The sequence below is a fragment of the Diospyros lotus genome, chromosome 14, assembly GCF_014633365.1.
Source record: "Diospyros lotus cultivar Yz01 chromosome 14, ASM1463336v1, whole genome shotgun sequence".
Lineage (NCBI taxonomy): Eukaryota > Viridiplantae > Streptophyta > Magnoliopsida > Ericales > Ebenaceae > Diospyros > Diospyros lotus.
Window position 1 is genome coordinate 25903783 of NC_068351.1, and position 16180 is coordinate 25919962.

The following is a 16180-nucleotide window of genomic DNA, read 5'->3' on the forward strand; positions in this document are numbered from 1 at the left end:
AATATATATTGCTCAACTTACAGAGCCCTCAAGAATAGAAAAATATGATAGAAGCGTCATACGAATTTCCAAAGACCCTCTGTATATTAAGAACATGCATGAACAATCCTTTGCACCACAAAATAAAAGAATGGAAGGGTTCATATAAACCCCAGAGAAGAACCACAGAGGATCTTGCGTAACATAATGAAAGGAAGATGGAGAAACTTGCCTATAAAATCAAAAAGCTGCTACAATAACTCTCTACGTTGATTCCTTAGAGCTTTCCCTCAAAAACTCTCCTTTTACAATAACTCCTTCTCTGCTACTAGCCTTTTCCCCTTGTTTCAACTGCGGCGTGAGTAAATCTAAAGTTAACAACCATATATATAAGGAAACCTTGGACACCCAAAGACCTAAACCTCACGCCGATAGGATTTTTAAATCCTTCATATTGCAAATTAATTTCTCCTTATTATTCTCATTTAAATATTAGGCCATATTTCCCATATATCCAAACTCCACCTAATTACATAACTCCCAAAATTACAATAATGCCATTCCTAATAAATTATTATTTCTTAAATCCAAAAATAACTCCATATTTATTTATTTGGCCATCATCACATAATCCAAAATTTTAAAATTCATAATTAAATTCTAATAAATTCTAGGCCCCTTAACGAGTCACTATAAGAGGCGTGCCCCAGGCATGCCGTCCTTTCGTTGTCCTTTCCCTCCACACATCCCATGAAATTCGTTGTAGAAATGATAAAGAAATCGTGTCAAATCGCGACTCTCACTATTGGAAATGGTCCATAGTTTGCAAGAAACAGTCGATCGATTCGCATTGAATCGGTAAGGATCGGTCGACTGGTTCTTAACTTGTCAACCGGTTCAGCATGATCCAGTTGACCGCCTCCAAGGCTAGTCGACCGGTTGCGTTCCTTCATTCCCAATTTCCACAAATCGCATCTAAGCTCGCTATTAACTTTTAATGGCTCTTTCACTATCTCATAATGAAAACAATGCTCTTATTAACTCTTAGTGGCATGCTTATCAACTATTGATAATTGTTTCAATTAATTTAAACTCGATCTATTTACTCTGAACGGTGTAATTAATCATTATTATTGATGATTATAGCTTTTATCCTTTAGTTAACTACTATACTCAGATATGTGTGTGACCTTCTAGGTTCACCACTAAGGAGCAACAGGGTCATGTCAAACTCTTTGATGTTGACTAAATACTTTGTTCTATAATGAGGATCTCTCAATCTCTCCGATGTACCTCAAAAGATCCTGAGTGACCTAGCATTATGTTAGGGCGATCATACTAGTAATGAAGTCATACTTCAAAGAGAACCTAATTGGGCTTTCGATTCCCATGTAATATAATCCCTCCATCGATTAACATTCCAATCGAATAAGAGTCATGGATTCATCAAACTTACTAACTCAATAGCTATGCTAATATCTAGCGTGGTGTGATCGAAATGACACGTCGAAACTCTTTTCGACATTGGAACACCTTTCCAATCATGTGCACCTTGGCCAGAGGTTTATATAATCACAATCACCACTGATCGCATAAGATGTTGACCTCACGCGCGGAGGTCAATGGATCCCATTAGCAATCACATGCCTCCATACGTTACTGGAAAAAGACCACACAGTTTATCTCCCATCGTGGATATCGAGTGGTTCTTAGCAATGACAAATCTCAGCCACCAACATACAAGACAATTGTGTTTTCTCTGGTCTAAGGATCAGTAATGCAATCGAAACTAGTGACAGATCATAGATCCTCTTAGCCATGTGATTTATCACTTGTGTCACATCTAGTAGATTTTCAACTAACATCTATCCACGTGTCTACTATATTCATTTCATAGATTATGGCATGCGACTTGCTATCTTTTATCATTAGTATCTCATACTAATCAAATGTAACAATCTAGATGTCAGTCCGTAATTGATTAATCATAGCTCTCTTATGAGAAATCTAAGTATTAAGAATCACTTTAAGAAATCCTTAATCAAAAAGTTCTTGTCACATATTCTTAACACTTAAGAATAATATATTTATCAAGAAATCTAAGAGTTCATTCATATAATTAGATTAAAGAGGTGTGAATGAAGATATGACCTTAAAATATGAAAATATATTTTATTATATTTGTAAGATTTATATCATTAATCCCATAATATAACTGTTATATGTTATCTAAATCCAATATTAAGGATGCTAAGACTAACATAATCACAACAATGTGTAGTCTCTAGTGATTGTGTTTCTTCATAGCGGTAGTATCTCACTTATTGGTGGCCTAGGCTTCTTCATATCTCCTACTAGATTGCAACAGCCAACAGTCTCTTTCTAGGCAATTGGGTCTCTCCAACTTATGCCTCCCTAGGCGGTGATGGAGATTCAACAATGGTTGATGACAACTCTAGCACAACTTGTGGTGTTCTATAATGACATCAATAGGTGGTGCTTCTACCTTAGATTTGATCGGCTTTTCCAATGACAATGGTGGTCGAACTCCTCCTCCCTTAACAATGACCGGTGACTCATGGTAGTAGAAAAACGATGATCGGTGGGTGGATGACGACTCAACTTCAAAATCAACGAGGGACCATGGTAGTCCTATGTAAATTGAATCGAACATATCTCTCTCATTCTCATCCCCCCCCCCATTTTTTTTTTAATTTTCTACAATTTTTTCCCACACAGGGATTTATGATAAATCAATGGCAATCTCACAAACAAACCCAACCAAGCTAGAGTTCTAATACCACTTATTAGGATCAAATCGAGTAAATCAAGAACATGAACACAAAAATCAATGAGAAGATAACGATATAGAAAATTAAGATGGTTGGACTCAAAAGCCTATATCTACAATCCCACCATAAAGGGGATAATCCATTAGTTAAAGCATCCATTAGTTAAAGCAAATAGACTAACCATACAACATCTGTTGTGAATCGATACACAAACCTTAGGGTATTTCCAAATATGTTTCAATCACAGACTCACGATGAACAGAAGACAGGAAACCTAACAATCATTCATGCATAAACAGAATGAAAACAGAAACGAAAAGCGAAAGCAGACAATTTTTTTTTACCATGGTTCACCCAAAATAGGATTACATCCACGTTGAGCTCCGATATGGAGAGCTCACTGCACTAATGATCGAATCAAAGAATACACCCTCAGAAATCCTCTCAATCTCTCTGTACATACAGTGGTTCGAGAAACAAAACTTGCCCAATAATCACTTAATACAGATTAAGAGGCAAAACCCTATCGAACCATATAACTTAACAAGCTATACAATCATTTACAGAGAATGAAAAGGAAAAACGAGAAGCAAACCAGAAACCCTAGGTTAGAGACGAAGGCTCTCCCTCTTCTCAAACCCTATTTTCTCTTTCTTTGATAATTTTGTCTCTTTCGTCTTAAACGTTTGATCAGTCCATATCCCGAGGGGGAGATAAATAGCGACGATGGAAGGCTGGGATCAAGCCTCATAAAGTGCAGATGAAGGGCTGGGATCAGATCGTGCAAGCACGATAAATATTCCAACAGAAAAGGAAAACGGACAAGAGAGATTGAGCAGGTAAGATAAAAGGCAACCGGGCACCATCAAAGAGCAGCTAATGGTTGCCACGTGCTGCCATCCAACAGCTGCCAGATGGCAGGTTGTGGTTACTGCACATGGCCCTCCAACAGCTTACTCCTAACGACATCGTTTGGAGCTTCACGGCCAACAATCTCCACCTTGAAGCCTAAACAGAAAGTGATTATGAAATTCTAACAAAAGTGCAGCATGCTACAATCCTTACCTTCATCGATCTGGTTAATTAGATCAACCAATTCCCATGTGCAGCAAGTTCAAGCAATGCTTGAACTTGGTTGCTGTTAGAACTTTTGTTCCCATGTCAGCTGGGTTATCTTCTGTAGGCACCTTCAAAATACTCATAGTGCCATTAGCTATTAAATCTCTAACATAGTGATACTTTACTTCCACATGCTTGGTCCGTTCATGGTATACCAGATTCTTGGATAGGTGAATGGCACTTTGACTGTATGAGAGAACTACCACTTTGCTTTGGAGCAAGTGGATCTCCTTGATTAATCCTTGAAGCCATACAGCTTCCTTGAAGGCATCAGTCACAGCAACATATTCAGCCTCGGTGGTGGACAAAGCCACCAGAGGTTGAAGTTTGAATTTCCAATTGATACAGTTTCCACCTAAGGTGAAAAAGCATGCAGTTGTTGACTTCCTTGAATCCCTATCACCTGCAAAGTCAGAATCTACAAATCCCACAAGATCAAGAGTATCAAATCTCCTTTTATAGCATAGGCCAATGTCTATAGATCCATTAATATACCTTAACATATATTTCAATGCATCCCAATGAGGTTTCCCCTGATTTGACATATATCTACTAAGCATAGATATTGAATATGCAAGGTCTGGCCTAGTACTAATCATTGAATACATAACAGTTCCGATAGCATTAGCATAGGGGATCTTTTCCATTTTAATTAATTCTGAACTAGATGTGGGACATTGAGATTTAGATAAAGCGAAGTGACCAGCTAAGGGAACTCCTACAGTTTTACAATTTTGCATACCAAATCTTTGAACAGCCTTAATAAGATAGTCATGTTGATGAATTTTCAAGGTTGATTTACTTCTTTCTCTCTCTATTGTCATTCCTAGAATTTTCCTAGCAGGTCCTAGGTCCTTCATATCAAAATTAGTGTTTAACATTGACTTTAATTCACTAATTTTTTCTTTGGACTTACTAATTATCAGGATATCATCTACATACAATAGTAGATAAACAAGAATGCCAGAGATAATGAAGTAAAAACAGTTATCATATTGACTTCTTTGAAAACCAATCCTTAGTATAAAGCTATCAAACTTTTTATACCATTGTCTTGGGGATTGTTTTAATCCATACAAAGATTTTTTCAGTAAGCATACATGTTTAGGATGTGTTTTTATCAATATAACCAGTTGGCTGAACCATATAAATACATTCATCAAGATCACCATGCAGGAAAGCTGTTTTAACATCTAATTGTTCTAATTTTAAATCAAATTGAACAACAACAACAGCAGCAAGCATCATGCGAATGGTCTTAAATTTTACTACTGGTGAGAAAATTTCATTGTAGTCTATACCTTCCCTTTGTGTAAAACCCTTAGCAACTAATCTTGATTTATATCTAAGGGGGTCATTGGTAGACATACCTTCATTTAATTTGAACAGCCATTTGCACTGGATCAATTTCTGTTTTTGTGGTTTCTGGACAAATTTCCAGGTACCATTTACCTTAAGGGAGTTCATTTCCTCATCCATGGCTTGACGCCATTTAACACAGTCTTTGAAGCTAATAGCTTCCTCATATGAGGTTGGCTCACTACTCTTCAATTCATTTCCAGCAATTAAAGCACAGTACACTAGGTCAGAGTAAGCATACCTTGCAGGGGGTCAAGAAACCCTTATGCTCCTATCGCGGGTTAATTGGTAGCCACTGAGATCTTGGGGGTAAGCTATGATGCTCCACCTCAATCTCAGGTTCATTCTTTTGTTCCTCTTGATCATCATCATGATCAGAGGTGTTTTCATCATGGGCTATAGGTAAGGTATCATTTGGCTGATTTTGCTCTGGTGAGGCTGGAGCAGCTGGCAGGTCATTACTTCCTGCTGGTTGCTCCACCTCAATTTGAGACCCCCCTAACATAACAAAATCATCTAGGTTTTGCTGAAAGTTTGATTCTTTTAGGTTGTTGGTCTTACAAGGGAAAACATTTTCATTAAAGATAACATCTCTACTGATTATGATTTTGACTCCAACAGATTCCTTATCCCATAACCTATATCCCTTGGTACCCAACAAGCACACATTTGATGGACCTAGGTTCAAGTTTACCTTCTGACTTATGAGAATAGGCTTCACAGCCAAATACTCTTAAGTAATTTAAATTTAGCTTCCTACTAGTCCAATTTTCCTCAAGGCATTTAAAATTTAAAACAGTAGAAGGACTTCTGTTCACTAAATGGGCTGCAGTAGATAGATCCTCACCCCAAAATGACTTAGACATGTTAGATGTGAAAAGTAGGCACCTAACCTTTTCAAGTAAGGTTCTATTCATTCGTTCAGCTACCCCATTTTGTTGGGGAGTGTTCCTAACTGTTCTATGTCTAAGTATGCCATGGTCATTACAGAAAGTGTCAAAGGCTCTACTGCAGAACTCAAGGCCATTGTCAGTCCTAAGGGTTTTGATTTTCCTATCTATTTGGTTTTCTACCATTGTTTTCCAGGTTTTAAACTTCTCTAGGGTTTGATCTTTTGATTTTAATAGAAAAACCCATACCTTTCGAGTAAAATCATCCACAATAGATAGAAAATACCTGTTACCACTAAAAGTAGGGACCTGGGAAGGCCCCCATAGGTTAGCATGAAGATATTCCAGGCATGCTTTCGCCAGGTGAGTTCCCTTATGTAAACTCAGCCTGTGTTGCTTCCTAGAACACATGGTTCACAAAAGTCGAGGGACCCAACAGGCACTGTTCCAAGGTAGCACTGGTTTGACAGTGCCTGAAGACCTTTCAGGCTCATATGGCTAAGTCTCAGGTGCCATAGATCTGTCTTATCAGTATTAGCTATGTAGGCAGAATGCATGTTAACAAGGGAAGAGTAACAACCATTTAAAATGTACAAGCCATTTTTCTTAGTACCAGACAAAATTAGATTATCATCTTTAAAAACATGCAGGAAACCATTTTCAGCTCTATATGAATAGCCTAACTCATCAAGTGTGCCAAGAGATATTAGATTTCTTTTTAATCCTGGTACATACCTTACATCAGTTAAAATTTTGATTTTATTGTCATGCAATTTTAAAGATATGCTACCTATTCCTTGGACACTACATAACTGATTATTACCCATGTATACAATACCAATTTCCCTCTGATTAAAATTTTGAAACCATTTTCTATTTGGGCACATATGAAAAGAGTAACCATAATCCATTGCCCATTCATGTTCAGCAGATAAACAAGAGACATTAAGTACTTCAGCTAAACAGTTAGAGGTTCCTGCATTTACATTTGTATTTCCCCCCTGTTTTTGTTTCTTAATATAATCATAGCAATACTTCTTAATGTGACCCTCTTTTCCACAGTGATACCACTTCCATTTTTGTTTACCCTTCTTGTCCTTTTTTCTTTCCTTTTTGCCCTGACCCATTAGTGTGATCATTGTTACTGGTAAAAGATTTTTTCTCAATCTTACTCTTTACAAGCAAATTATTTCCAGACCTTTTAGATGTTCCTAGTTCCAATTCCCTAGCTTTAATACCCGATATAACAAGATCCAAACTAGGAACAATGCCAGTATACCTTAATGCATGCTTTACTACATCATAGTCATCAGGTAAAGAATTTAACAGAATCATAGCTTCACTTGTGTCACCTAATGCTTGATTAGTACCTCTAAGTAATAATGCAAGTCTAGTGAATTCATCTATGTTTTCATCCATTGACTTAGATGTATTCATTTTGAAATTAAACAGCATGCCTTTCAAGTATACTAAATTAGGTGCAGACATTACAGAGTATAGAGAATCTAATTTATTCCATAAATCAATAGGATTAGACATACCATCTACCTTGCGTATGATAGTGTCACCAAGGTGAAGGAAAATGAGGTTGAATGCCTCTTCTCTTACCTCATCTGTTCTTGCAAGCTGATCAGGTGACCATTTTCGATCATCAGCTTCTAGTGCTATCAACACCTTATGATGAGAGAGTAAAACTCTCATCTTCTTTTTCCAGCTTTCGAAGTCTCCCTTTCCATCAAATATGCCAATTTCAAATCAGGTAGACATCATCTTCGCCTTGCACGAAGTTAACCTAGGTGGCTCTAGACACTGATGAGAACAATCACAGTAAACTCTTGCTGACAAAGACTCTTAGAGAAACCCTAGACCACCCGCAAATAGATGACAACCCCAGAGATGAAATAGATTAACTGATTAAACTTACAAACCCTAAGCGCCAATCTAAAACACGGCTCTAATACCACTGTTGTAAACTGATACACAAACCTGAGGGTATTTCCAAATATGTTTCAATCACAGACTCACGATGAACAGAAGTCAGGAAGCCTAACAATCATTCATGCATAAACAGAATGAAAACAGAAACGAAAAGCGAAAGCAGATAAAACGTTTTTACCGTGGTTCACCCAAAATAGGTCTATGTCCACATTGAGCTCCGATATGGAGAGCTCACTACACTAATGATCGAATCAAAGAATACACCCTCAGAAATCCTCTCAATCTCTCTGTACATACAGTGGTTCGAGAAACAAAATTTTCCCAATAATCACTTAATATAGATTAAGAGGCAAAACCCTATCGAACCATATAACTTAACAAGCTATACAATCATTTACAGAGAATGAAAAGGAAAAACAAGAAGCAAACCAGAAACCCTAGGTCGGAGACGAAGGCTCTCCCTCTTCTTAAACCCTGTTTTCTCTTTCTTTGATGATTTTGTCTCTTTCATCTTAAACGTATGATCGGTCCATATCCCGAGGGGGAGATAAATAGCGACGATGGAAGGCTGGGATCAAGCCTCATAAAGTGAAGATGAAGGGCTAGGATCAGATCATGCAAGCACAATAAATATTCCAACAGAAAAGGCAGACGGACAAGAGAGATTGAGCGGGCAAGATAAAAGGCAATCGGGCGCCATCAGAGAGCAGCTGATGGTTGCCATGTGCTGCCATCCAACAGCTGCCAGATGGCAGGCTGTGGTTGTTGCACATGGCCCTCCAACATCTTACTCCTAACGACATCGTTTGGAGCTTCACGGCCAACAACATCAGATAAGTAGTCACTTCCCACGCTAAGACTCTAGTTAGCAAGTTGCAGAACACATAACACACAAGCACAACAGTCTAAATATAATCTCTCCATGTATTATGGGAGTGGTCCATCAATCTCTCTAGATTTGGGTTGTCTATCTATATGTATCATATCACAATTATAGCGAAATTAATTTTCTCATGTCTATCCTAAGCATCTAATTAGATTCATCATCCAATAAAGATTATTAGAGAGAGATATTTTTCTCAGAAAATTAATTTATTAGACAAGATAATGATTTAAATTAAATTAAAATTTAAATAATTATCCCAACACAGCTAGCATGTATTGTTGTGCCTTCTAGTGATAAAAAACCAATAAATCCCCATAGCTCAATGCTATTTTCACTAAAAAAAAAAATTCTTATTAGCCAGCCCTTGCTTAATTTCTTCTCTTAGGTTCTGTAACCTATATCTTGTCGATGTACCCAGAAAAGTCAAGGGATATGTGATCAAATGTGGGCCCCAATACAGTTAAAGAAAGCAAAGGTAAAAGGCCAAAGAAGACCCACTTGGTTAGTCGAGTAGGGGGCTACTCGGTTGTGCCGAGTGGGCACCCACCCCAGCTCGGTCTAGCCGAGTGGATCCCACTCGGCTATGCCGAGAGATCCCACTCAGGGCATAACCGAGTGGGGGGTCACTCGATCATGCCGAGTGACCCTCCGGCTCAGCCATTTTTCTTGGTCCACTCGTTTGCAACCGAGTGGACCCCCTCTCGTCATCAGACGCCCAGTCGAATGGGCTCCGAAATCCTTGGAATGGGCCGCAAGATCTCCTAAGCAGGCCGTGAGATTCTCGCCGAGAATATCGTGAGGCCTCACTCGCCCTCCGCTATAAATACACGGTCCCCTCTCCCTCACAAGGTACGCACTCTTGAGTTATTGAAGTACCATTTCGCATTTTCTCTGGAGATCTGACTTAAGCATTAGAGGGTTTGCGCGAGGACCCCCACCCGCATCCTAATGGTGCTCTCATTTTGTAGGCCACTCGTCGCCTCAAGTCACTGACTTAAGCATTAGAGGGTTTGTGCGAGGACCGCCACCCGCGTCCTAACGGTGCTATCATTTTGTAGGCCACTCGTCGCCTCAGGTGACTCGATCATCTAAGGCCACTCGTCGCCTTAGGTCACTCGGTCACCCAAGGCCACTCGTTACCTCAGGTCACTCGGTTAACCAAGGCCACTCGTCACCTTAGGTCACTCGGTTATCTTGGGCCACCTGATCATCAGCCCACTAGATCTATCAGATCCACCAAGCCATCAGCCCTATCAGACCATCAGCTCTATAGTACCACCAGATTTGCTTGGCTACCAGATTTAGTTGCTTATTAAGACTCTCATCTTTGAAGGTACGACTTCCAAGACTCTTGCGTCTGTCCACAATTAAAAATAGATTGTTGTATTTCGACAATAACACCTGTGAATCCGAGTTGGTGGGCATAGGATAAAATTGGTGCTCAATTACACTCTAGGTCAGCTTTGATTATATGCCCTTAATAATGAACCATATTGGACTTACTAAGTGGGGCCTCACATTTTGGACTACAATTTTTGCTGCAACTGTTTACTCTCCAAATGCCTTCTCAATGCCATCTATATCTAAGTTGGAATAGCAGTTGAGTAATATGCAATGGTTGGACGCATTAAGTTCTGTAATGTAAATTTATTTTATACACTTCACGTAATGATTTTTTCATTTAAGTTGCAATGACGAACTAGTTAACCATGACCTCGGTCTGAACCGAAAGTCACCATGGTAGGGAAGGTAGTAATTATGATCTCTTCCAAAATTTAGAGTGATTATGCTAGAAAAAATATCGTTTGAGGTGTTTTAAGGACACTGTCCCTAAAGATAAATTTTGCCTTTTTCAAAGACGGTGTATCAGTGAAGTAAGTCATGGTGACTACCATTTCAAAATATAACGGATGATTCTCAATAATAGTGTACTCATAATGTAAAATTCTCAAGAACAACAAATAAATAAATAAAACTCATCAAAATAGAGTTTACATATATAGAATGAAGAAGGCTGATGAGAGAAGCTCTCTTTTTTGATCAAGGTTGTCTCAAGTCAAGAGCATTTTATTTCCCAAGAAGAGAACATTGGAACTGGAAATCAGTACAAGGGGCGGCTTATGTGGGTGCTAGAAATCTGCTGAATGGATAGGCGAGATGAGCATTTGTACTTTTACGGGTATTTGACAATAGGTATTAACTTGTAAACATAAGAAAGAGGAGGTTATGGGATTTTTCATTCATGGAATAAATAAATACAATGTTGTATATCTTTATGGAATCTGATGCGGCTGTAACTAGTATATCATAAATAATGGAATAAATGTTTTATCAGGTGGAAGTGGCTTTGAATTAGGGTTCATTCAACATGACTTAAAAGTAAAATTTAAACTTAAATATATATATATATATATATATATACATACCTTAAGAAGTAACCTTATGAAAAGCTTTTCAACTATTACCTCAAAAAACTATTTATAATTTCTCAATCAAAATACTTAATTTTTTTAACTTACTTCCAACGATAAAAACTTAACAAAAAAAAAAAAAAGACGTATCAAACAAGCCGTAGGTCAAAGCATGTCTGGCATATTTGTATAAAATTTGTCGGCAGGGCTATCTTTGAATAGTCATCTAACTATCTCGATTACATAACATTTGATTTAAAATAAATCTAAACGGGGTTTCTAGAAAAAATAATGTAAAATATGAAATAAAATCTTTAGAAAAATCGATTTACAACAATTACCATCTACCTTATAGAGATATATAGGAGAATAATGCTGGTAATCAGTGTTTACGTACACTGTTTGGCAATCCATTCAAATGGTAACTTTTTTTTAAGTAATAAAAACATGATTTTGTCCTCAAACCTAGTTTAGGTAGTGAGTCGCCACTTATGATAAGTTAAAAGTCATGAGCCTTAATGCTTTCATATTTCTTAATATGAATACTTTTTTTTTTTTGGTAATTTTTTATGTACCAAAAAAACAAAAGTAAATACACGATTTTAATTAATTTGTTCCGTGGTCCGTGAGATATAGGAACAATTTATTTAAATAAGTTCATTTTTTGCTTGTATGCATTTATGTTCTAATTATGTCACGTGTTTTGCAAACATTATATGAATTAATGCTAATACTTAATTTGTTGCAGAAACTGAGGACTCGGGTTATCGACAATGACATTAATCCAGAATGGAACGAGGATTTAACTCTTTCCATCTCAGATCCTGATATCCCAATTAAGCTGGTATGTTCATTGGTTGTTACATTTTTCCAAATATATGTGATAAACCGAAATTAACATATATAGGGGATATAATAATAAGGTCGTCGCTTCTAATATTGTCGAAAAGAGTACTGTCCATGGCCATGCTCTCAAACGTAGAACAAATTAGTTCCCACGCTTGTCAAATGTGGTGAAGTGGAGGACTACCCGTAATAATGCATATATAATTGCTTTCTTCGGACCAAATATTTACCATTAATCTATGGAGGATGAACCAAAATATATAATTATTCAGTATATTATAAGTGATGTTTCCATTCCAGTCCTAATTAAAGAATAAAGATTTTTATTCCCATTCTTGCCAGTTCCAATGCTGACCCTTGCCGTGGAGGTGGAGCGGGGGCATCTAAAGTACGTACTAACTAATCTTCAGGAGAAAGGGCTAAAGGCCTACTCTTAAATTTACAAGTTTGTAAACTAATTCTATGGGCTTGGGGCTTTAATTCCTAGAACTAGAATATATATGGGGTAAGTGCAATTAAAAGAATGGAGTACTGGCGCCTTAATTAGAAGTTGAATGCATGCGGAAGAACATAGGCTTCAAGAATTAATGAAACAGCTACAGCTTTATGGAGAAAATACTGTGCCACGGATATTCTATATGTTCTTGTGGACTCCTGGCCCCTGATTCCACCAAATTAAGGTAGGTGGTTAGTTCTTCAACAGTCTGAACTTCGGAGGGATATTCTGAACATTCTACAGATTTTGAGGGTGGAATTAGATTTAATTAATGCGAGAGATAGATAGGGTATTTGGCATGATGTTTGGATCAACCAAAGTTCTCTAAAGGTTATTTTTTCCAGGGCATATATATTCATTCTCACTATCTTCATGCGGCTAGAGATATATCGGAGTATGGATTAATGGTCTAGAGTGGATTTGGAGTCTTAGATGGACAAAGAATCTATTTGCTTAGGCAGAGAACTTAAAGGAACCACTCCTATTCATGTTGAAGGATATTGTTCTTTATCCCTTTAAAAAAGGATAGAATGCTTTAACGGGTTTTTCAATGTTATGTTTTAAGTCATTCAGCAAGAAACAAGAAGTATGAATTTGGTGGCCAATATCTGGTTAAGCTTCGCCCCTTCTAAAATTAGAAATCTTCACTTAGATTGTTTAATTTGTTGGGTTGAATCAACATAAAGGATTCTCTTATTAAAAAAAAAAAAAAAGCATTGTTAATCAATGTTATGTCCTCTTTACAATTATGAACTTGAAACTCCTGGATCATATTTTGCTTGGTTGCTACAACTCATGATCAATTTGGTGTGCTTCAAGCTAGCCAAAAAAAAAAAACAAAAAAAACAAATGGCATGCCTTGGCCAATTGGTAGGGTGCAAGTTGGGCATGCTCATGCTCATCCTGTATTGAAGATCTCCTAGACCGATAGAGTACTATAGTCTTAGGCAAAGTCCAAAAGAAGGTGTGGATCGTGGCTTTCTTTTCGATCCTATGGTCCATTTGGCATGAAAGAAATGAACTAATTTTTAACTGAAAAGCCTTCTTTGAGAAACTCACTAGACATTATATTCTTTAGGCTAGCATTTTGGCTAAGGTTAATTACTAACGATATTCCCTTGTTCTGGTCCAATTTTAAAACTCCTAGTAAAAGTATTGTAGCCCGAAAACTACGACAATAGAATTTGTAGTGAGGAAAAGCTAGAGCCGAGGCAAAGCGAGGTTGATAGCTGGCAGAAGCCTGTTGGTGGATATAGGCGTTGGGTAGTTTCGGTCCTCAATGTACTGACTGGGGTCATAGGTGGACCTCTGAGGGCATCCTTGGGAGCGCCTGGAAGTGGCCTCCCGTGTGCTTGGGGCATATCTACACTCACAAGAATAAGTTAGAAGACAAGCGGGGATTGCTCACCCATGTATGTCTTCTGATGCTTAAGTCAATACGAGTAGAAGAAAAGACCAATATGCAAGTAAAGTATGCTATCATTGAATATAGAAAAGTTATACATTTTCCAGTCAATAAGGGTTGATCACGATACTATTACAGGGAACCGGGGATGTACTTGCACGTTAGTAGCATGCAAATGGGCTTAAGAGGAATCCCCCCCGAAGGGCCAAACAGCCTAGGGGGTTCTCCAGGAGAAGGTGGGCCTCACAGTCGGCTGCCGAAGCAAGGTCTCGGCCCCTAGAGGGCCTACCCAGGCATAAACCCGGGTAGCTCTGGGTTTAGTGAGAGATGCCTCGAGGTAATGTTTACTTAATCACTGCTCACTTAAAGGACACATCGCACTCCATAGACGCAAACCTGTTACATTACCCCTTATAGTGATGTATATATACTATGTTGCGGAGCATAATATAATATAAGGACTGAGGGTACACCATAATAGCACGGCATGCCATTTCCCCCTATCACAAACCATGGGCTCCACTACTTGGGTGGAAATTACGCAAGTATACATGTTATCCATATATATATATGTGTGTGTATATTTGTTGCAGGAAGAAGAAACAGCTCGCAGGAAGGTTAAAACAGAGCTTGCAGGTAGGAGCCTCTCAATAAGAGGTCTCTCTAAGAAGAGGAGAGATCCTCTTGGCAAGAGGTCTCTCCGAGAGACTCATCGAGAGGGGCTCACTGGGGGAGACACTACCGAGAGCTTGGCAGCACCTCCGAGAGGAGACTCACCTAGGGGAGGCCTCGCCGGGAAGAGTTTCCCAAGATAGGAGCTGCCAGAAGGAAAAACGACCACTATCAAGAGGACAAGAACCATCACTGAGAGGCGCCGATAAACTTGCAGTCTCTTCTGAGGGAGCTGTTGCGGGAAGAGACCGACGATGTCGAGAGGTTTTAAGCCTCTCCGAGGGACGCTGCAAAAGGACTTAGCCACCACCGAGAGCCGATCTTTCTTTCCAAGAGGAGACTACTGAGAGGAGCTCATCCTCTCCGAGAAACGAAATCTCTATCGGAGAGAAAATGGAAAGGGGCTTGTTGAGAGAGAGAGAAAGAGAAAGAGAGATTTCCTTTGCTGAGAGCCCGACTGCTCTTGCTGGGAGGATAGCCATGGCTACTAAGAGGATGTAGGTCCTCTCCAAGAGACCTTAAAGCCTTGCCTAGAGGTGGCCCTCGCTGCCTTACCAAGAGGTAGAATCCTCTCCGAGAGAGGAAAATCTCTCTTGGAGAGAACTTGTAGAGAGCGCAACTGCTAGACCCCCCTATTTTTCCTTGGTTTTTTCTTCCTTTTATATCCCTTTTAGCTTGGCCCATTTTACCCCTCAAGCCTTGCCTATTCATCCTTTTGCCATTTCTCATGTTTCTTTGGTTATTTAACCACGATTTCTTCTTAGGAAGCGTGTCCCGACTCGATACCACTTTTGGAATTCGCCCGCCTAGGCCTATCGACCAAAATATCCCTAGTATCTAATGACCGAAATACCCTCAGGTGGATGCTCGGGAATTCTATGGCACAATAAGAAGATATAAGCAAATGGAGTATTCTTGTTATAAGAGGACTCATTGATGTTGGCATTATCCTTAGTGTTTCTCGTCTAAAGGGGAATTTTGGTGGTTTAACTTATGCTAAGCCAACTGTTATATGGGAGCACTGGAAACAGATTCTTTAGACTGATATGATACCTCTTTGTATTACACCAACTCACAGATCGATTGCAAATTAAAGAATGAATTTAATTGCAGTAGAATAGAATTAAAAGATTGACAAAAACATAAACCAAACCGTAAAAAGAACATGGAATTATCCTGGTTCATATTGCCCCTTAAGACAACCCTACATCTAGCCTTAGAACCCTCCGAGAGAAGACTTATTTGATTGATTAGAACGAGATCAATACTGTAACGCCCCACTTTTCCAAATACACAACAACTTGAAATATAATTAAGACATCACCTACGGGCGTTATGGAAACCCTTACCAACGGAAGCATTGGATCGAACCTGCAAGCTTAACCGA

General features: G+C 38.6%; 1 protein-coding gene across 1 annotated transcript in view; it reads left to right on the top strand.

Annotated features, from left to right (window-relative positions):
- Positions 1 to 16180, top strand: part of LOC127790969 (protein C2-DOMAIN ABA-RELATED 4-like) — a 74074-nt gene that overhangs the window by 12209 nt on the left and 45685 nt on the right. Inside the window, exon 2 of the mRNA XM_052320707.1 lies at positions 12123 to 12218. Coding sequence (XP_052176667.1) covers positions 12123 to 12218 — 96 coding nt within the window. The remainder of the gene's footprint in view (positions 1 to 12122; positions 12219 to 16180) is intronic.